Source organism: Haliotis asinina, chromosome 6 (assembly GCF_037392515.1).
Source record: "Haliotis asinina isolate JCU_RB_2024 chromosome 6, JCU_Hal_asi_v2, whole genome shotgun sequence".
NCBI classification, from domain to species: Eukaryota; Metazoa; Mollusca; class Gastropoda; order Lepetellida; family Haliotidae; genus Haliotis; species Haliotis asinina.
In genome coordinates this window covers 29,864,019-29,885,562 of record NC_090285.1, presented here as the reverse complement: position 1 = coordinate 29,885,562, position 21,544 = coordinate 29,864,019, and the positions used below count along the sequence as shown (strand labels likewise).

The window sequence follows — 21,544 nt, the reverse complement described above, 5'->3', positions numbered from 1 at the left end:
AGGGTAGCAATATAAAGTTATATCTTATGAAGGGTTAAAAGGTTAAGAAGGTAAAGTTTTACAACATTTTAATTCTGCATTTAATTAACAATACTACATAACTAGTCTTTGAATGGCATTTAGAAGTGAGATACATAAGAATGAAGATTTTTATGGATATCAACTTCTTTATTATGAGAACACAACGTTTCGGAGTTAATGCTTACTCCTTCATCAGGTGAATGAGAATGGGGTACAGAGCGATATTTATGTACAGGTAAACAATAACAAAGTAACAAGCTGAATGAGTTAACAAAAGCTGGAAGCCAGTATGAACAAGCACTGGAAGGCGACAGTTATGATAACAATGATGGAAGCCTGCTCACAAGACACAGAAGATGTATTCCACTATTGTTTCATGTGTCCTAAATATGATAGGATTCGATACAAATTTTGTTTCTATGTGAAAGGTTTCTCTCTGTGGTATGTGTTAAATGGTAATAACCCGATGGAGTCGGTCGTGAAGATCAGCATCTAGTCTCTGTTGCCGTCTGATGTTAGGAGGACGTTGTCGCCGGCCATAGTCTTGGTGTATATCTCTTGGAAGGTCAGTGTCGTGGCAGAGCAGGTCTTGTCTTGGTTCTTGCTCTGTACAGAGAACAGAGAAGATTGGTCTCTTTGAACTCTGTCACTGTTCCTAGACTCAATACAAATTTGGTAACCAATGTAAGGTTATATTGACCTCTAACACAGTTCGGAAAGAAACAAGGAACTTTGCATTTGCCATAACTGCAATGACATAAAGCAAACTCATCTCTTACTTACACTCCTTCTTAAGGAAAATGACAAGTCACCTTATCAGTAGAACAGTGTTGGCTCAGTGGGTAATTGACTGACAACTGAACTGAGCTCACTGAAACTGACTATAATGGGCCAGCAACCCAAGAGCAACACTTAAACTGGATTACATCGGATTACCAGACTGCACAAGTGGGACGACCCCTTTTCCTGCATGTGTTCTTGACAGCTTCAAACAAACAGTTCAACTACACAAAATCACCATTTTCGTATGTGATTACGATTATTTTTATGCTGTGATCCAGCTGAAATTTCATACATTCTGATTGTAAATTGCTCAACCTTGAGTCATTGTTACTGGGAACAGTATTTGGATCAACATGATGCTGGCAACCCAGATGTCTTTCTTGTTATGCTGGAAATGCAAAGGAACATGACTACTGTGCAAGTGCATTCCAAGTAAGGATGTTTAACCCAAAACTGATTGGATCTTCCATCAGTGAGAGACCATAAGATGAATAGGCAACATGTCCAAGGGATACGTCTCAACTTCACAGAAGCTACCCTCCTCAACATCTTAGACAACACAGTCATTTCCTTCAACATGATAGCTTAACATGACATCTTTAATCAGAAATTTGAGTTATCAAATTGGTTGATAACTTGAAGAAGAGTTCAATTCAGGCACCAGATAAAAATGATTATGGCAAGAAGCTTGTATGCAGATTTTGGATGATCAATGTATTTGACAAACTTTAGATTGTATTAGGTTTGGGAAGGTAGTACATGGTGGCTGTGAGATACCAGCAAAGATCTGACCTGATAGGGAAAGCATACAGTCATAAGCTAAGAGCTCCCTCTCAACAGTCATGAGCATCCCTAAGAGACTGTCAGTATGGGATATTGAAGTCTCTAGCTCTTGTTGAGGAAAGTTTGTCACAATAGTCAAGATGGCTCAGAAGTGGACCGATGAACTGCAGTCTTCCTCAAAAACTAATACCCATACAATACTCAATAATATCATTAAACTATTGACACTGTTCTCCATTGGTTCCAAGGGAGGAGTGCCGAGAGGGAAACAGCCAGGTCTATGCGAAGCACATGCACAAGTGACATCAAAGTTGGTTATTCATTTACCTGTGCCGTGCTGTCTCCATCCTATGTCAAACACCTGGCTGTTCCTCTCTTTGCAACCCTCCCTTGCAACAAACTGTAAACTGTAGATATTTTAATTCATTAGTAATTATTTTAATCCCACACCTTGGGTCTTCAGTCAAAGATAGAAGATGCTTTGAGACAGGACTGGATGACATGTGACAGGATGGGCACTGCAAGCACATAGCCACCCAAGTGCTTTGAAGGCACATATAATCCGTTGATTACTACTTTGGTTTTATACTGATTTGGAATATTGATGTCAAGAGAACTGGCAGGCACCACACAGTGGATTACAAGTGCAGTGAATATTGTTAGTAATTTGGCGTGACAAAAGGTATAAGAAATCCTCTCAAATCCAGCAAAATATAACTCTGACGAGTCTTAAATTTTCAATAGTATGTATTGACCAAAAAGCAAGATACAATGATGCATAATAATGTAGTACGATGCAACTGACTCAAATCCAAAGTAATGGGTCATAAATATCGAACCATTCACCAAAGTCTTGGTTTCTAGTGAGAAACAGTTCTACTAAATCTTTCACAGCAAGTGATCTTGAATGTAGGTCAAGCATTGATGAAGAGGCAGACAGATGAAGATAGGCCAAACAATGACACAATTCCAGTATTACTTCAAGTGTAATTTATTTATATGCTGAACAGTTTTATGTTCTGGTGAAACCACTCTCCATTTCTAAAGGTGCTAAAAAGACTGATGGTATCTTTTTCTTTTGAAAGGAATGAAGACTCCATTACCAAAATGGCAAATATCAATGTTTCTTTGGGCTTATTGTAGGACCTGTATTACAGTACACACAAGGTTTCATTTCTGCAAAGTGCATGGACACAGCATTCTCAGTAGCTACGGCTTCAGCAGTCATTCCAGTCTTAACATAATGTTTGTCCAATAATTTTTTGAGAGAATTCTGGTCACATTTTGAAGAAGAGGTATACACAGGGACAAAGATGACCATCTGCAGGGCTTTTGAACACTGCTTTTTTCATTTACTTCTTTCAAACATTTTATTCAAAATGAAATAGATTGGGTGCAGTTTATCGAATTTGAGACCACCCTCTGACAGAAGTTTCATAGGTCATATTTACAATATGAAAACAATGATAAGTTTAATACCTTCACATGAATATAGTAGATATAAATGTGACCATAGAAACATCATTGATGTGACTGAATGGGATGTTGCAGATTGAGTTGCCCCCTCAGTATCAGGCCGTGCACTGGCTGACATTCTCCCCAGTGGAGGATCACTTCTATCGCCGACAGTACCGGGACTGTGCCAAGGAGGCAGCTCAGGTATACTGCACACTTTATTAACTCATGCCAGCAAATCACCGTAACTTTGCCATGTACACATATTTAAAAAACTAAAAATACATTGTTATGAGCTGAAATTTCCCAATAGTTACTAAACTTCAATTTGTTCATGATGTTTAAACCTATTTTTTGTATTCTGTAATAGATAGTCCTTTTTCTCAGTAATTTCATGAAATTTGGTACATATTGCTGGTAGAGGTACCATTTCTTTCCAATCAGTTTCTTTTGCTTGATCTTGAATATTCTCAACAAAGGTGTGTTTACTAAGCATTCTCTTAATGCCATCAAAAGTACATGCCTTGATGTTACATTCATCATCATGTGTACGTATTTTTGCAAATATTTCTGTGTAATTTACATTGGTTTACACATATCTCTCTTTATATAAGTAGTATATACAATGGGGGTTTTAAAACACTTTCAAGAAAAGTCTCTACAAAGCCTTATTTACTAAATAAGGCTTTGGTTGGGTCCTTAGCTCTTGCTACTATTACCCCTACTACTTAACGTGTGTTGGAGGTAACACTGTGCCTATATCACGTTTATATCGATGAAACAGTTTAACGTGAACCGCCTATGATCTCTTTGGTGTTCATAATAAAGGCTTGTTGGGCTTTTTGTATCCCCTGTTCTATGTACTTTTTTTTCTCGTCCTCACTGATAGCAGACTTACGAGATTTGGACCGAATATCTTGTTTCATTCCGTTATATTTTGTGAGTTCAGAGAGGATTGAACGAAACTCCTCTTCTGAGATCTTACTATCAGAGAGTGCCGTGGAAATACGCCCACTTACTGTGTTGAGCTTTGCTTCGGCCAGAACCCTGATCTCGTCGTGTTTCAATGCCTTACGATGCAGTCTGCGTGATACTAACTTAAGCGCCAACCCTAACACCCCTGCCACCCCAGCTGTTATTTCAATACCTAGCACTATAGGTGCGGCCACGATGGTAGCTAACAACCCAACGCCTGCCGCCCCTAGTCCCATGCTGGTTACCATAAGGGTAGTGTCAGCCCCATCCACGATATTGAAAGCTCTATGGTACTTTTTACATAGTGCTTTCCGCGTGTTACGGTCTTGTTCTAGTTGGCGTTTCACATCACATAACTGCCTCAAGCGGAACCCATCTACGGTTTCCAGCGTCTTCGCTACTTCCTCTACGACTGGGTACAGACCCATCCTATAATATATATTTTGAAAGATATTTTAATTGGGTTTCAGTTAAAAGTTTATTAATGAATTTGAAGTCTACAAGATCTAGCTTATTAGTCAGGGTAATAGGTGAGAAGCTAATATACTTTTCTGTTGTAATAAAAACCCCACTGAGGCTTATTAAGCGGTTTATAGGGTCCGCGTAGGTATCCCGTTGTATAACAATACGACAATATTGGTCTAGGTGTTCGTCAAACCAGTGTATTGACACCGCGGGTAAAATTTGGTGTACTCTTGAGGTGTTTTCATTATCTAAATAGGAAAAGAAGACTTCTATGATGAGTGTGAAAGGGAGTAATATTTCATCAAGATATCTACTATAAAAATTATTGCTAAATGTTAATTTATTTTTTGGTACAGACTTTAACATATTTTTTTCAATACCAAGAGTTATCATGTATAATTCACCCTCCGAAATGAAATCCCCGGGCCAGATACCGTTATTCCTAATCTTAGAGACCAACTCCAATTCTTCCACCCCATCTTTTAATGTGATATAAGGTGAGGCGAATGTTAAGTTGACCAGCCATTTGGGCTCTTTAAAATCTGATAACGACACCCGTCTGTACACGTTGTCTTTGAAGTGTAGGATATATAGTCTGGTTCATAATTATTGAGAATTTTTCTTCTTACTTTGAGCTATCCTAACACCTCAACTGATTCACTGATACTTAAAACTAAGTAATGGTATAAGGGAGGCAACTCATCTTGGCCTACTGAGTATAGTACAATTAGAGTTACCTCCCCTGAATTTGTAGCAGACGTCATTTTCCTCAGCACTGTCAACAATGTCTGCTGAAGATAAAAGAAGGTTGATTTTTGAGTTGTGTAATCAAGGAATTGATGATGTAAATACATTGGCAGAGAGAACAGGAACTCCTCTTTCTACTGTGTATAGGATTAGGAAGAATTTTAAAGAGGGAAAGGATTTGGGGCACCAGAAAGGAGCAGGGAGACCCAGAAAATTGGACTTCTCAGATCGCGTCCGGCTGGGAATTTTAGCGTCTAAAAAGCAAAGGGCAAGCATCTCCAACATCAGGTATGAAATGATAGAAAGGGGATCAACAGTTGTATCAAAATCTACAGTTAGAAGAAATTTGATTGATCTTGGATGTGAGAAAAAGACTGGAATTCCTTCTCCTCTCATGAAACAAGAACATAAAGACAGGCGTGTTGAGTGGTGTTTGGCACATGAAAACTTTGACTGGGAAAATGTGATTTTTACTGATGAAAGCTCAGTATGGGTATATCCCAATAATGTGAAAATATGGACAAAGTCTGCGTCAGCACCGTTGTATCGACGACCTAAATACAGCCCAAAGTTTCATGTATGGGGAGGGATATCCTTATTAGGAACGACCCCGCTGTGTGTGTTTGAGGGAAATCTGACAAGTCAACGCTACACTAACATATTAGATAATTTTCTCCTTCCAAGTGCACATGTGTTTTATGGAAATGACTGGATTTTGCAGCAAGATAATGATCCTAAACACACCGCAAAACATGCCAAGCAGTGGTTTCAGGAGAAAAATGTGACTGCATTACCATTTCCTGCATATAGTCCTGACTTAAATCCCATTGAGAACATTTGGGGGATGATGAAGGAATGTGTGAATCAAAAGGGGTTGACAAAAATTGAAGACATGAAGAGAGAAGTGGTCCGATACTGGGACAGCATAACTCACGAGACACTAACCTCTCTGATAGGAAGTATGCCTACCCGTCTTAGACTGTGCCGTGAAGCTCAAGGAGACTTGATAAAATATTAAATTGTTACCTACACAACATGAAAAGGTCAGTTCAATTTCACAATACATTCAATTTTATCTGATTTGTTCTCGTTTAATAATATGAAATGCTTTAGCTATTCTCAATAATTTTGAACCATACTGTATAAGGCGTCTTCCTCACCAGGCTGATCGAATCCCTCCGTATCTCCTAGGTCGTTAAGCGTAGTGTTGGGATGACTGGTCATTATTATATTATTACGATATAATTTCCAACTGGTTTTCTGATAATAATTCAGGGGTAAACTTCATACCCATGAAGTGTATGTTGTCAGGCAGGAAGATCTTGGTTAGTGATATCTTGTTTTCCACGATCACGTTGACCCCCTCCAGACTGGTGTTGGAGCCGACATTCACCCGCACGTAAACGTTGCAAACTTGATACTGGTGTCGTTTCACCCACCCGAGTTTGATCCCCTTCACGATCTCGACATCATTCCCCGATGGTTCCCCTAGGTAGACTTTGATGATCAGTGTTGAGTTTGCCGGTAGACTCTCTAGTATCTTGACCACGCCTTCGAATTCAGACACCAACTGCAATGTCACGTTTTGTATGGTCAGTTTACTCGATAGCATGTGGGCTGCCATAGCGTTGAGTGGGCTGACGACTACGCTACGTCTCTGAGTTAGGACATAAGCCACGAGCAGGGTTCCATTGTTCACGACTTTGTTTAGGTGGTTGTCTTTGTTATCAGTAAACACGTAGGGGGAGCCGAGTCTAATATTGAGAAACCAGTCGTTATCGGGTAACAACACCCACTTGTCATCTTCGGTGAAGACGAGCATATATGGCTTGTTTCGGGCGACGGTAGTGCTCTCAACATCGTCTAAGTCGAACAGTTTACCCCCGAACGATGGGTATATTATCCAGTTATCACCGGTGTTGACAAGGGCGTACTTAGTGTTGACTGTTGCTCTTGTGGTATCTACTATATCACTTAGGGTTCCACCGGAGACTTCAACGCGTTTGTAAATGTTGTTTTTCAGTTGCAAGGCGTACGATTTACCATCTACTCCGGGAGCGTCGAAACCGCGCGTGTCTCCGAGGTCGGAGATCCCGATATTGACGCATTTTTTCACTCCGGGCCCTTGTGCGCTGGTCATTTCGAATCCTGATGCAGCCACAGCCTGGACTAAAATGATCTCAAAAACATCGAAAGAATTCACTCGTGCTGGTACAATACGCTTGAACGACTCGATTCGAACGTACGTGTGGGCGCTGTTGGGTGCGCAGTCGATGACACGTTCCAACATCCTCGGTAAGGGAACTGCTTACGACGCTCAGAAACAGTTCGTTGTCAACGTTGATGATGCTATCAATGCTCCAGTTGATCTCCCGCGGGCCATCGACCGTTACCAAAACGTGTTAGAATACGCCAGATCGAAAGTCAATTACGTGTTCGGCGTGGGGCTGTACATGGCTCCGAGTGATATGCAACTGAGAGTAAAAAAAGTGGTGGGTTATAACAACAAAATAGTCATAGCCACGGCGGATCAAAAGTTGGGTATCAACCCCGATATTAACACCCCCTATATCCCACACATCCCACCACGTGAAACGGGTATAGTGGCGCCACCCCCGGAGTCTAAAGTTCATGTGGAGGTACCCCCTACACACCCCCATATTCAGGCCTCCAATCATATTGATAATAAAACGGCCCTGGTGGTTGGTGGGGTAGCTTTGGGACTTATTTGGTTAAAAATTTCTTAGCCTCTACGTACACCAGACCCGCCACGGCGACGATGGCTGCCCACAGGTTTTGACTGAGCCACGTGGCAGTTTTAGCCAGAGCGCCCAACAACCACGAGACGATGCTACCCAGGATGCCGGGAAGGGCTTCGGCGGCTTTACCAGCCAGTTTAGCTAGGCGTTCCCCGAGTTTTTTTATCCATTCTTTAACACCGCCGGCAGGTGTGGGAGTTCCCCCGCCGCCGGCAGACCCCACAGGGGTACCCCCTGTCAGTGACACCACCAGGGTTGATATGATGAAACCCAATGCAGTCAGAATGCTGGCGATGGTGATCCCTTGCTCCCGGAACAATATCCAAATCCTGTCTGCTAACGTGGTGTCTCGGTGGAGGACTTGATTGATGGTTTCCCGCACACGGCTGACCTGGGATCTAAGCTTTTCTTTGTAGCCGGACGCTGTCTCCAACCAGGTCTGCCTTTCATCTTCCAAATTACGTATTCGTTCCTCGATGGTGGCTTTCATAGACTCGTCCTCAGTTTCACAGAGTTTTTTCTTTTCATAGGCGATGTGGTCGTCTATCTCACTCATTTTGGCCGTGCTTTTCCAGAGCTGACCACGAATGGTTTGCATCAACAGGTTCCCGAAAGGTAATTTCGAGACCCGGGAAGGGCTTGTTCTCGTAGTCGGCCAACACCTTTTTAATATCATAAGTCATGTTTTGATCCGATGGGGCGTCCCTGATGCCTTCCAGACTTTGAACTACCTTCGGAGGAAGCTTAGGTCGCGCGCCACCGTAATCTCCTAAGCCTAGTTCATCGCGGATAAAGTCAATCCCATATCGACTGCTCAGTGTTGATAAAGCAAGCGGTTCTCTCTTGCGTTTTGTCACGAGATCGATCTCCGGGTGAGCCTTCAAACGCAGCGTTTTATTGATGATGGTAAACTTGGAATATTCCCTTCCCGGCTGCTTGATGTTGTATCTATTTTCAACTGCGTTGTAATAATCGTCGACGGTGCCCTTAATGAGTTCGGCCCTTTGCTTCGAGAATGAGGTCTCCTGATTGATGTTGTTTATATCTTCAACTTCGTCGGCAGCCGGCTGTAGGCCAGTACTGAATGAGGTCTCCTGGTCATCATCGAATGCCTGGGCACTATCGTCCCACATCTCCGTCATATCTATGTCTTCAGCCATTAGTATTAAAAATATATTTCATTTATATAACAATGTACGGTGGAAAATTAGATCCTTTCAGAAGATTGAGAGAGCCATTAGGAGCCAGAGCCGTGCGCCAGTCGGTGACCATCACCAACAATCCCAGCAAGATAGACCAGAATCAAACTCTGCTGGTTAGATTTCCAAACCTTGGTGAGAATGACCTCATTGTACCAGGCACTGTTCGACTGGCGTTCAATATCACGTTGACCTCCGACAACGACAAACGTGAGCTAGTGCGGAACGTGGGTAGAGCTATCATCAAGAAAACGACCGTCAAGATCAGCGGTAACGAGGTGCTGAGTATCGACGACAGCGACGTGTTTCACTGCTACGGGGATCTCTGGAAAAGCGAGGGAGAACGAGTCAATGATGTGTACCAGGGTATCAGCAAATCAACCCGGTCGCGCATAGGGTATGCCTTCACGCCAGACCAGCTAGACAAGCTATCGGACGGTGAAAAGGCCATCGCTCGAGCATACGGGAATCGATTCTGCGTGCCGCTCGACTTCGAGTTGCTCACGGGACACGCGCCGTTTTACCAGGCCGCGCTGGGTGATAGGCTCGAATACGAGCTCCTGTTTAACGACTATAGCAAAGTAGTGCGTACGCCGAACGGTGATGAGGCCAGTTATGCCATAGACAACATCTCTCTGGAGTTCGACATGGTCACTAGCCCGGAGCTGGCCAGGCAGGTTCGAAGCCAGTACTCTGGGAAGATGGCTATCCTGTACGATCGCGTACTGAGGCATAGATCAGTCGTGCGAGATAAGAGCGACACTGTGTGGAATATCAACCTGAACGTGCCGGCGCGATCGATGAAAGGTATCCTGGTCGTCCCCGTGGAGGATGTACGCCCTATGGTTGGACATGCGATCCACGGATGATGATAAACTGCACGGTAGCGGGCGCCGTATAGATAACGGCAGCGAAGGGATAACCATCCAGATTACTAAGAAGGCTCAACCCGCTGGTAAGTTGAAATTATATCTGTACGTTATTATGGACGCGCAACTTAATATAGACAATGGGAGATTCGTGCAAGCCATCTACTGATGGGGGGTACCCCCCACTGCCCACTGACCCACACTGCGCCATAGTGTGCGGGCAGACTGGCTGTGGGAAGACCGTTTTCGTGTTGGATATGTTGGAGGGTTACTACAAGGATGTGTTCGATAACATCGTTATCATGTGCCCTACTCTGAGCATGAATAAAACGTACGCGCGACCTTGGGTGATGACGGACCCGGACGTACACAAAATCGACCCTGGAACACGCCTGCAGGACTGGTTGAAAGCTCTTCACGAGAAATTTAAAGGGGAACCGACGCTGTTCATACTGGACGACTGCAGCGCTAATCGCGAGATAACAAAAAAGAGAGACATGCTATCGTACCTGGCCTTCTCCGGCCGGCATGCAAATCACAGCGTCTGGGTGCTAACGCAGAAGTTCAACTCGGTGTTGAAAGACCTCAGGGAGCAGACGCGATGGGTGGCCTTATTTCACTGCAAGGACAGGGATTCGTTCGAGGAGTGTTTGAGAGAGAACGATGTGATGAGCAAATTAGAACGGGAACGGGTGAAGCAACAGCTCGTTGAAACTAAACACGCTAAGCTCGTGCTCAAGACCGACCAACCAGTAGCATAAGAGTGTGCTAAAGCTAAGCAAAGCTAAGCAAAGCTAAGCAAAGCTAAGCTAAAGCTAAGCAAATGCTAAGTATAGCTATGATATTTGAAGTGTTTGTCGTGTGCAACTTAACCTTCATTTCTCTGTGTTTTGTCTGCATCGGGTGTTATATAGTTAAAACTAAATCTTACTTGTTATATTATAAGATGGAGTGTGAGGAATTGCTCGAACAATTGTTGGTACCTGGGGTAGTGGATGATGATAAGCGAGAGAAACTGGTGGCGTTGGCTGTTGGCGGCAAAGCCAAACATTACTTTGGAGACTACACTCCGGATAAAATTCACAAAATGTCAGCCGAAGAAATCGATAAGCTGTACGCTAGATACGAGTCCCGGCTCGGAGCAGAAATGACAAAGACAATAGGATCGGCTATGACCCAGATATACACCGGTATTGTATCATACTTCCTTCCCATTCCACCAGAGCGCCGACTTTACCTGTGGGAGGACCTCGAGAAAGACCCTTTTATCGAACACGCCGTGAGCTCTATCAGCTGCGGGCTGTACCACAAATATGGTATGTTGTTGGCTCCAGTGACGGCGGCGATTATCACGGCAAAGCATTGTCAATTTGAGAGAAAAAATGATAATAATAATAGTATAGATGGATGCTGCTCCCGAGGTGACGGTGGGGATGAGGGAAACCCCAGTGGGGGTACCCCCCACAGTGAGGGAAACTCCACTGGAGGAAACCCCCACAGTGAGGGAAGTGACCCCAACAGTAACCAGGCAGAAGAATCCTAAGAGAGTAGCTGCCGGTAAAAAACGGTGGTGTAACCAACATAAAATTATTACAGTGACCAACCCAACCCGACTGTTGTTGGTTGTAGGCGTAACTGCTGCCTTGGCTATCTCGTGGTTATATACACGTGAGGGAAACCCCTACCGTGAGGTGGTACCCCCCACCCCAACACAATTAGAGGTCGACCCGCATATCATGTTATAATTTAAAATATTTTTATATATACATAATGTCTGAGGGGAAAACGTTCGTCAACGACGCATACCACGCCACAGTGGTCGCCAGTCTAGCCGTAGGGTACGCTCGGTTGACAAAAATGGTGCTTAAACAACCAACTATCAAGCTAGATTTCAACCTGCACGATATGGGTATGCTCATAATGAACCTTGGTATGGCGATGGCCACAAAAGACATCCTAGTAAAACAAGGGATAATACCTGATAATATAATGAAATAAATATAGGATGGCCACGATAGCTATGATGGTCGGTGGGGCGTTAGTGAATGCCCTGGCATTTTCCGGGAGTAATTTCCTCTTCTCGAAACTACGAGATGATCACGCGGCTGAAATACAGGAAGAAAGGAAGCGGCACGATCTCGCTACTGAGAACTTACAAAAGGCACAGGCCGAGTACGCTAAAAAACGCCTCCAGAGGATCGATTTTATTAACGAACAACTCCAGCGTGAAAACCATGCCGTTCAAACATTCAACGATGTCGATGAAGCAATGAAAGAATACTACCTACTAACTGGTAAACGATTGGAACCGCTCAATAAACCCACACTCGCTCAGTACTACACACCATCCAAGGGACAAATGAATCGTGAACTGGGCTTCATAGTGTTGGGCATAGCAGCTACTGCGTTGGTTGCGAAGCAATTAAATTAAATACCTATATAAGTAAACATGAGACCCGCTCCATACCGATGCGAATACATGGTTCTGTTGTTTCCATATGGGAAGTCCTAACTACACGTGTTCTGTGTGTGGTATCGGGGTTAAAGGACACTACTGTCTATGTAAAGCTCACGGAGCGAACGTAGTCAGACATCAACTCATCTACGAGAATAAAAAGGACTACATAAAAGAACGTAGGCGACTGCTCAAGATAGACTCCAAATAAATGTTTTATCAAGGGTTACCTCCCTTTACTGTGACCCAATTAGACATTGGTTATGTTAGGTGTAAACACTATGACTACTGTGCGCGAGCTTAAGCGGGTCGCAAAACAGAGAGGTGTGATCGGGTATTCTAGAATGCGGAAGTCAGCATTGTTGAGATTACTAGGTTTAGAAGCCCCTCCTACGGTAAAACAATTAAAAGCTCAAGCAAAACAGCTTGGATACACGGGTTATTCAAACCTGGGGAGAGCCGGGTTAGTCGAATTGTTATCACATACCCCCGTAGCACGTCCCACTGTAAAACAACTGAAAGCCGAGGCACACGATTTGGGTTTAGGTGGGTATTCCCGTATGAGAAAACCACAGCTTGTAGAATTATTACGACAGAATAGAGCTATTGACCTACAGTTCGTGCGCACTGAGCGCGCTGTAGGCAACTATTTGAGAGGTTGGCGCATGCACGTTGATAGAAACATAGACATTACAGATATCAAGCCTCTGATAGCTGATAAGGTCAACCAGGAACTAAATAACCTAGGAAGTATCAAGTTTCAGATCACAGTGAAAATGTCGCTCGATAAGCAGGTTGGGGGCCCCACAGGGGCCACTGAGTATGTTCAGCCTTACTTCCGAGGTAAACAAGAGGTCGTCACACATACAGAGACCACTGACACATCAATCGATACCAGTTTTCAGCAGATACGAGAATACCTAGAACGCTACACACACTTGGGGTCCGGGTGGGCTGTAGATAAAATCGATAATGTCTATCTAGACATAGCTAACTACGTGCCGTTCAGAGGCGGATCATACCTAGCCTTGCCACCCTACTATAGGAACAAACATGCCATAGTAAACGTTAAGAATAGAGGAAACGATTGCCTGAGGTTAGCTATCAGGTCAGCCTTATTTCCAGCTGACACTAATCCGAACAGGTCTTCTAATTATCCTCAGGATGATGGGCTCAACTGGGATGGTATAGATGAACCCACCCCCATATCCCAGATCACTAAAGTAGAAAAACAGAATAATCTGGCTATAAATGTCTTTGGGCACGAAGGTAACACAACAATAGTACACAGGGTCAGCGAAGTGAAGGATCGCCAAGTTATCAATATATTCATGATCCAGCAAGGTGACAAGTATCACTACACATGGATAAAACACTTTAGCAGGCTGTTGTATGACCAATCGGCACACAGAGAAAAGACCCACTTCTGTGAACGATGCCTACATGGCTTCACACGAGCTGATTTATTAGAATCCCACCGGGAGGATTGCCAAGGTGTGGGGCAGACGGCCATACGAGTCGACATGCCTAAGGAAGGTGATAATATCCTAAAATTCGGTAACCACAAGAACCAAATGTCTGTGCCTTATATCATATACGCCGACTTCGAAGCCTTGGTTTCCCCCAGTGGTGCCGCCGGCGAGGCCCCCATCACCCACAAAACACACGAGCATAAAGCCTGTGGGTTTGGATACATTGTCGTCCGTCGTGACGGGGAAACGAAAGCTCCGGTAGTGTATAGGGGCCCTGACGCGGCTGAAAGGTTTCTAAAGTGTTTGCAGGAGGAAGAAAAAATTATTAGGAATGCATTGTATAGAATCGCTCCCATGCGTATGACCCGAGTCGACAGGCTAGCTCACGCTAGTAGCACTAACTGTCACGTGTGTGACTCACCACTTAACGGTGATTCGGTGAGAGATCACTGCCACATAACTGGTAAGTATAGAGGCGCCGCTCACAGCGCGTGCAACCTCAAGCTTAAAATCAACCCTAAGACAATAAACATCCCCGTTGTCTTTCACAACTTGAGAGGGTACGACTCACACTTGATCATGCAGGCCATCGCGAAAATCGATGGTAATATAACGTGCATCCCCAACAACATGGAGAGATACATCTCCTTCAGCTTAAACGGACTTAGGTTCATTGACTCATTTCAGTTCCTCCTGTCGTCACTCGACAGTCTGGTCAAGGCCAACAATACCTTCCCTATCACCGATCGATACACAGACGCCGAGACTAGACCCCTGCTTATGAGGAAGGGTGTGTACCCCTATGAGTACATGGATAGTTGGGTCAAGTTCACCGAGACCAGACTACCCCCTATTGACTGCTTTTATAGCAAGCTGAATGAGGCGTCCGTCTCACGAGATGATTACTCGCACGCGACTAACGTATGGAATAAACTGGGCTGTAAGAACCTGGGTGATTATCACGACCTGTACTTGAGGACAGATATACTGCTGTTAGCCGACGTGTTTGAGACGTTTAGGCGGACGTGTTTCAAGCAGTATAAACTCGACCCCGCATGGTATTACACCAGCCCAGGTCTGTCGTGGGACGCCTTGCTTAAAAAGACCGGAGTTAATTTGGAATTGCTCACAGATTACGACATGCACCTATTCATTGAGAAAGGCTTGCGAGGTGGGATTTCCATGGCATCCAAACGATACGCGAAAGCAAATAATCAATACGTGAAAGGTTACGATCCTAACAAGCCAACCAATCACATTCTCTACCTCGACGCAAACAACCTGTACGGCTGGGCCATGAGCCAGTATCTACCTACAGGGGGATTCGAATGGGTACCCCACGTTGATGTTATGGGGGTTGCACCAGATTCGAACAAAGGGTATATCCTCGAGGTTGACTTAGAGTATACCAAGGAATTACACACATCACACAACAGCTACCCCCTGGCCCCCGAACGTATGAGGGTTAACCCAGACTGGATGTCTGAGTACCAACATAACTTGTTAGGTGGGCGTGTGACAGACGTTGAAAAACTCGTGCCTAACTTAATGAATAAGACCAAGTACATCGTTCACTATCGCAACCTACAGCTGTACCTGTCGTTGGGTATGAGGCTGACCAAAATACACAGGGTGCTCATGTTCGACCAGAGCCCATGGATGGAGCCCTACATCAGAATGAACACAGACCTACGAAAAAAAGCCACCAGTGATTTTGAGAAAAATCTCTACAAGCTCATGAACAACTCGGTGTTTGGTAAGACTATGGAGAACCTGAGGAAACGCATGACCGTGAAGCTGGTTCGGTCGAGTGAGGAAGACAAGCTCAGGAGATTGATAGCCAGTCCGGCATTCAACCGTAGTAAGATATTCACAGACAACCTGGTTGCCCTACACATGAAGAAAAGCCACATAAAATTCAACCGGCCTGTTTACGTGGGGATGAGCATCCTCGATTTATCCAAACACCTGATGTACAACGAGCTCAAGAAACAGTACGGTGACAGGTGTGAAGTGCTGTACACTGACACGGATTCCCTGCTGATGGAGATTCGAACCGAGGACGTGTATGAGGACATGAAAAAACACCTCGATTTATACGACACCAGCGACTACCCTAAGACCCATGCCATACACAGTACGGTAAATAAAAAGGTCCTAGGTAAGATGAAGGACGAGTGTGCTGACACGCCCATAGCCGAGTACATAGGTTTGAGACCTAAGATGTACTCCATACTGAAAGCCGACAATAGTGAGATCCGGAAGGCTAAGGGGGTTAAGAAGTATGTGGTGAAACAACACATCAAACACGCCAGATTCAAGGAAGCCCTGTTCAAGACCCGTACCTTTAGGCATAAAATGAACACACTTAGAAGTGATGGACATAAGATATACGGACTGACTATAAACAAGACGTCCCTGTCGCCTATGGACACGAAACGTTGGATAGCTATTGATGGGATAAACACATACGCGTATGGACATGAAAAAATTTGAGGCTATTTACTACAGCCCGCGTGGGTACTGGAAAGGAGCTAGCGCAGTAGATAAGCTAGCTAAAATAGCGCGAGTACCCCTGGAGGAAGCCAAAGCGTGGCTTGAAAAACAAGCCCTGTGGCAGATCTATTTGCCGGCACCACGCTACGTGCCTAGAAGGAGGTTCGGTATTAACATACCTAATAGCGTTCACCAGGCAGACCTACTGTTCCTACCCCACGACAAGAGGTACAAGTATGCCTTAACCGTAGTGGACGTAGCCAGTCGTTACAAGGAAGCCGAACCCTTGACCACGAAAGATTCGGCCCAGGTAGCCAGAGGATTCGAACGCATATACAAACGCAGCCCGCTGACGTGGCCAACAGAGCTGCAAGTTGACCCCGGACGGGAGTTCATGGGTGCCGTGTCACAACTTGCTAGCCAAACACGATACAAAGGTCAGGCGTGGCACGGCCGGAGCCCATCGCAGCCAAGCCATAGTTGAGAGATTTAATAGGACTTTGGCTGAGCGCTTGTTCGGCCATCAGTATGCTAGGGAGATGGTCACCCCTGGAAAACGATCGACTGAATGGGTCACGAGGTTACCCAAGGTGGTGTCGGCAATCAACCATGAAGTCACCCGTCTCACCGGTAAGAAACCGGCAGACGCTATCAAACTAAAATCAATAGTTGCAGAGTCGGCCGCTCCATTGCGTGGGAAGGAGAAACAGATACCAGATAGGGCCCTAGTGAGGTATCTATACCAGCCGGGGGAACACGAGGGTGATAGCCGTAAGCGGGCCACCGATCCTATATGGTCAGTCAAAACTTACAACATAGATAAAGTGGATATAAAAGCCGACGAACCTAACTTGTACTACTTGAGTGATGGGCCGGGTAGGGGGTTTGTAAGAGAAGAATTATTGATCGTACCGTACGGCACAGTGTTACCTCCAACACACGTTAAGTAGTAGGGGTAATAGTAGCAAGAGCTAAGGACCCAACCAAAGCCTTATTTAGTAAATAAGGCTTTGTAGAGACTTTTCTTGAAAGTGTTTTAAAACCCCCATTGTATATACTACTATATATCTTTACATATATCTCTGAATTTACATGTTACTGAAGTTTGTAAAGGTCAAGTTGAATAGAATGGAACATGCAGTGTTAGATTTCAAATGTCTGATGTATGACCCTGAAATCTACAGTTAGCATACCTCTCCACTGAAACACTGTCTTCTTGGTCAGTCTGTCTTGACAGAAACCAAACTTGCAATCAGACTTGGTCACACATGCCCACATGGACGTTGAGGAAACTGTATTGTGATTGGCTAAACCCCCTATAAACTTATCTGGTCATACTGATAGGTGATTACATTCACAGAGTAAGAGTGTATTGGAAAATGACAAGTCAAATTCTATTTTTTTTTGTGACAGAAGTTGAGCAAGTGGACAGACAGCAGCGTTAAGCTGAGCAGCATGGACAGACACACTATGAGCCAGGTAACATCAGTCAATACACTGTACCACAATAGTTGCATAAAGTGGACCTTATAAAACATATTATGGTGTTGACAATTATGAGATTAGCATGGTTACATCCAGCAATATTTGACCTCTGAAGGTCCCGGGGTAGAACAGGCCATAAAAGGCGACTATGCTTGTCGTAAGAGGCGACTAACGTGATCGAGTGGTCAGGATCGTGACTTGGTTGACACATGTCATCGGTTCCCAATTGCACAGATCGATGCTCATGTTGTTATTCACTGGATTGTGTGCTCCAGACTCGATTATTTACACACCGCCGCCATATAGCTGCAATATTGCTGAGTATGGTGTAAAACTAAACTCACTCACTCACTCCAACAATATTTATCTGTGACACTTGAAATGCTAAGAGGAAATCCAGTTTTAAATCCAAATGCTTCTATTTTTCTGTTGCTTATCTCATATTATTTCCTTCAGTTGATTCACCCATTGCTGCGACTGAGACAAGCATGTTGTCATCCACAGGCAGTGCGTGGGGAGTTCCTTCCAATACACAAAAAGTATGTTATACAAATGAAGACTTATCTGAACATTTGTTTATTGTATTTGGGTGACTACATGTGTATGTTGTGTTATGGGATTGTCTGGCTCAAAGTTTCAGCTTATCTTAACATCTGTTAGCGTAACCAGCACGAGCAAAGTATGTGCTTCCTTTCTTTATTTACACTATTTCAAAGTTTAATCTTGATTACAAGTTTGTATTTTGGATGTTCTTGAATTTAGTCAAGTGCTTTCTTGGCTATGTAAGTGCCAACTACATGGAAAGCAATGAACCACTTCAGATTGCTTGATCCCATCAAACAATGGAAGAACCTCTGAAAGATAAATATGTATTTAGTTAGTAATGGGATTCACTGCACAGGTTCTATGTTTAGTTAATGAGCACATTTCCACATAACTTCTATGTTTATCAGTTGAACTCACATAGGCTCTATGTTGAATTAGAAGTCAGACGTCTGAAATAGGATCAGTGTTGAGTAAGTGACAATACTTGTGTTATGTGTTCTGTGTTTATGTTGAGTTAGTAGTGGGATCTGTGTTTAGTTTGTTGTTGAATTACCCATGGATGGTGGAGAAACTTATGTCAAACACACCATGTAGGACTGGACATATTACAAGGTAGTTTAAGGTCTGACACATAGCTTGTGAGCATGAGGAAATAAACCTAATGATAACTGTCCCTCATTATATGATGTACCTCCATAGTACAGCAGTGTTTACCTGGTTATTCCAGTACCATGACAATGGAGGAACTGCTGGAATCCTTGACCAAGAAGGCAAAGCTAGAGAGTGAAGAGGCTCACAGACAGTTTATTGCTGCCTTGAATGGGCTGGCAGCTTTATGCATCATAAATGAGGAGGTATGAGCATTTACCCCATTACTCATATACATTGTGTCTAGAGGTGAATTTCTCTCCAGTTATACCATTTAACATCCTTCAGGTACAGAGGGAATACTATTAGTATTGTAGATGTAACAATGTAACATGAATTTTTCCATATCCAGACTCATATGTTATAAGCAAAATACATCAGGAAATACAGGGTTTTATCAGTCCTGAGTAAGGTTGTATTCTGATAGTTTGTGTGCAAGTATTGTTATCCCCCTAGGCATGTAATGCGGGAGGAATATAGTCGACGTCTCGTCTGTCTGTCCGTCCGTCCATCCACCCATCTGCCGGTAATCATTTTGTTTCCGGAGCAGAACTCAGAAACTGTTCAGTATTTTTAGACCAAACTTAATAGATATAATAATCTCAGCCTATAGTTGTGCCTTTTGCTATTTACACAGTTTTGGCATTTTTATTTTTCTCGTTTTTCCATGGAACATTTTGGTGTTAGTCTAATGGTGGTGTGGGCTTCGTTTCCGGAGCAGAACTCAAAAACTGTTCAATATTTTTCTGCAAAGCTTGGCAGATATGTGTAGCAAACCCCAAAAGTGGTGCCTTTTGCTATTTACAAGTTTTTGTGATTTATTGTTTTCTCAGTTTCCATGGAAACATTTCGGACTCTGAATCAAAAGGGGGGAATGGGCTTCATTTACAGAGCACAACTCAAAATTTTCTAAATATTTTTCTGCAAAACTCAGCAGATATGTGCCTTTTGGTATTTACAGATTTTTGTTATTTGTCATTTTCGCAGTTTCCATTGAAACGATTCTGACTTAATCTCAAAATGGAGGGATAGGCATCGTTTCTGGAGCACAACTCAAAAACCATTCATTATCTTACTGCAGAACTGACTTCCATGGAAACGATTCAAACTTAATCTAAGAAAACATGAAGTAACTGTCAGATGATGTGTCCTTTCAAAAATGTGGGAGCCGGGATGATATGTCATCTTCTGATGACTCTTGTTGATCTGAGTCAGCTTTGCTAAGAGCTTTTCTGGACACTTCTTTGAATTCTTCCGTCAGTGAATACCTGTGTCATTTCTTAGATCCTCAGACACTGGTTTCATGTGGTCATGAGGGATTTGTTAACTCTCCTGTTTCACTGGTCCTTCACCATGGTTTGTTGGTCATTGTTCATCAACTTTCCTATTTCTTCTTCTAGGTTCATCCTCCCATTTAGCAAGTTTATTTGTCTGCCTGTGTGGGTTCTATGATCACAACCGATTTGAACATGTCAACTCTTTATGTGACATCTGACAAACCAACTCTTATTGTTTAAGGCTGCAAGTATAAAAGCAGTGGCAGTCATTTTGCAAATACTATTATAAGCAAGCTATCAATGAAGCCACTACTTGCCAAGGAATAATCCTGGGTCATGTTAATCGCACATATCAAATCAAATCTTCCAGAAAATTGCATTGTATTCCTAAAATTTGATAGTCAATGACTCGTCAATCGTTTCATTGAAAACAATCAGACAGTTGTTACTTAATTGATGATTTGATGTATTACAGTACAGTGAAGCAGTGTCAAACTACCGCTGTGTGCTCCAGTCAGTGACAGAGCATGAAGGTCGCCTGAAGACTGATGATTTGCAGCAGCTTCATGCCCTCCACAACCTTCATGAAATCCTCCTGATGAAGCCCACCAATGTGTACCCTACGCTCAGGGACCATCAGCTCCAGGAACAGGTGAGTCCTTCCAACTATAACCCAAAGTACTATAATTTCAAGACCATTATTTAAGTGTGACTATTTGCCTCAGTTATTTTTAATGTTACCGAGGTGGCTCAGTCTTCCAAGACACTCTTCTTCACCATACAGATCATATTGCATCCATTCCACCCACAAGAAACCATCTATATCACTGGTCAGCATCCTTCCAGTGTTTGTAGATTTTCCAAAAGTGATAACTGTCTGAGACTTGCTTCACTTTTTACTGTCCTCTGACTTGAAGGATTTGTATTGTACACTGCCTTTTAGCAATATTCCAGCAATATCACTGCAAGGGACACCAGAAGCAAGCTTATTGTACCCATTTTGTACCCATTTTGGCCATTAGGTCTTTAGTGTGACAAACCAAAGCTTTATCCACTATTATCTTACCTCACACACGAATGTCGCTTTCTGATTGGTTAGGTGCTATTCT

General features: G+C 43.5%; 1 protein-coding gene across 1 annotated transcript in view; it reads left to right on the top strand.

The window, feature by feature from the left end:
- LOC137287583 (E3 ubiquitin-protein ligase SHPRH-like) overlaps positions 1–21,544 on the top strand; it is a 192,413-nt gene that overhangs the window by 99,864 nt on the left and 71,005 nt on the right. Inside the window, exons 14-18 of the mRNA XM_067819951.1 lie at positions 3,139–3,246; positions 17,893–17,958; positions 18,421–18,503; positions 19,238–19,364; positions 20,911–21,087. Of these exons, the coding sequence (XP_067676052.1) occupies positions 3,139–3,246; positions 17,893–17,958; positions 18,421–18,503; positions 19,238–19,364; positions 20,911–21,087 (561 nt within the window). The remainder of the gene's footprint in view (positions 1–3,138; positions 3,247–17,892; positions 17,959–18,420; positions 18,504–19,237; positions 19,365–20,910; positions 21,088–21,544) is intronic.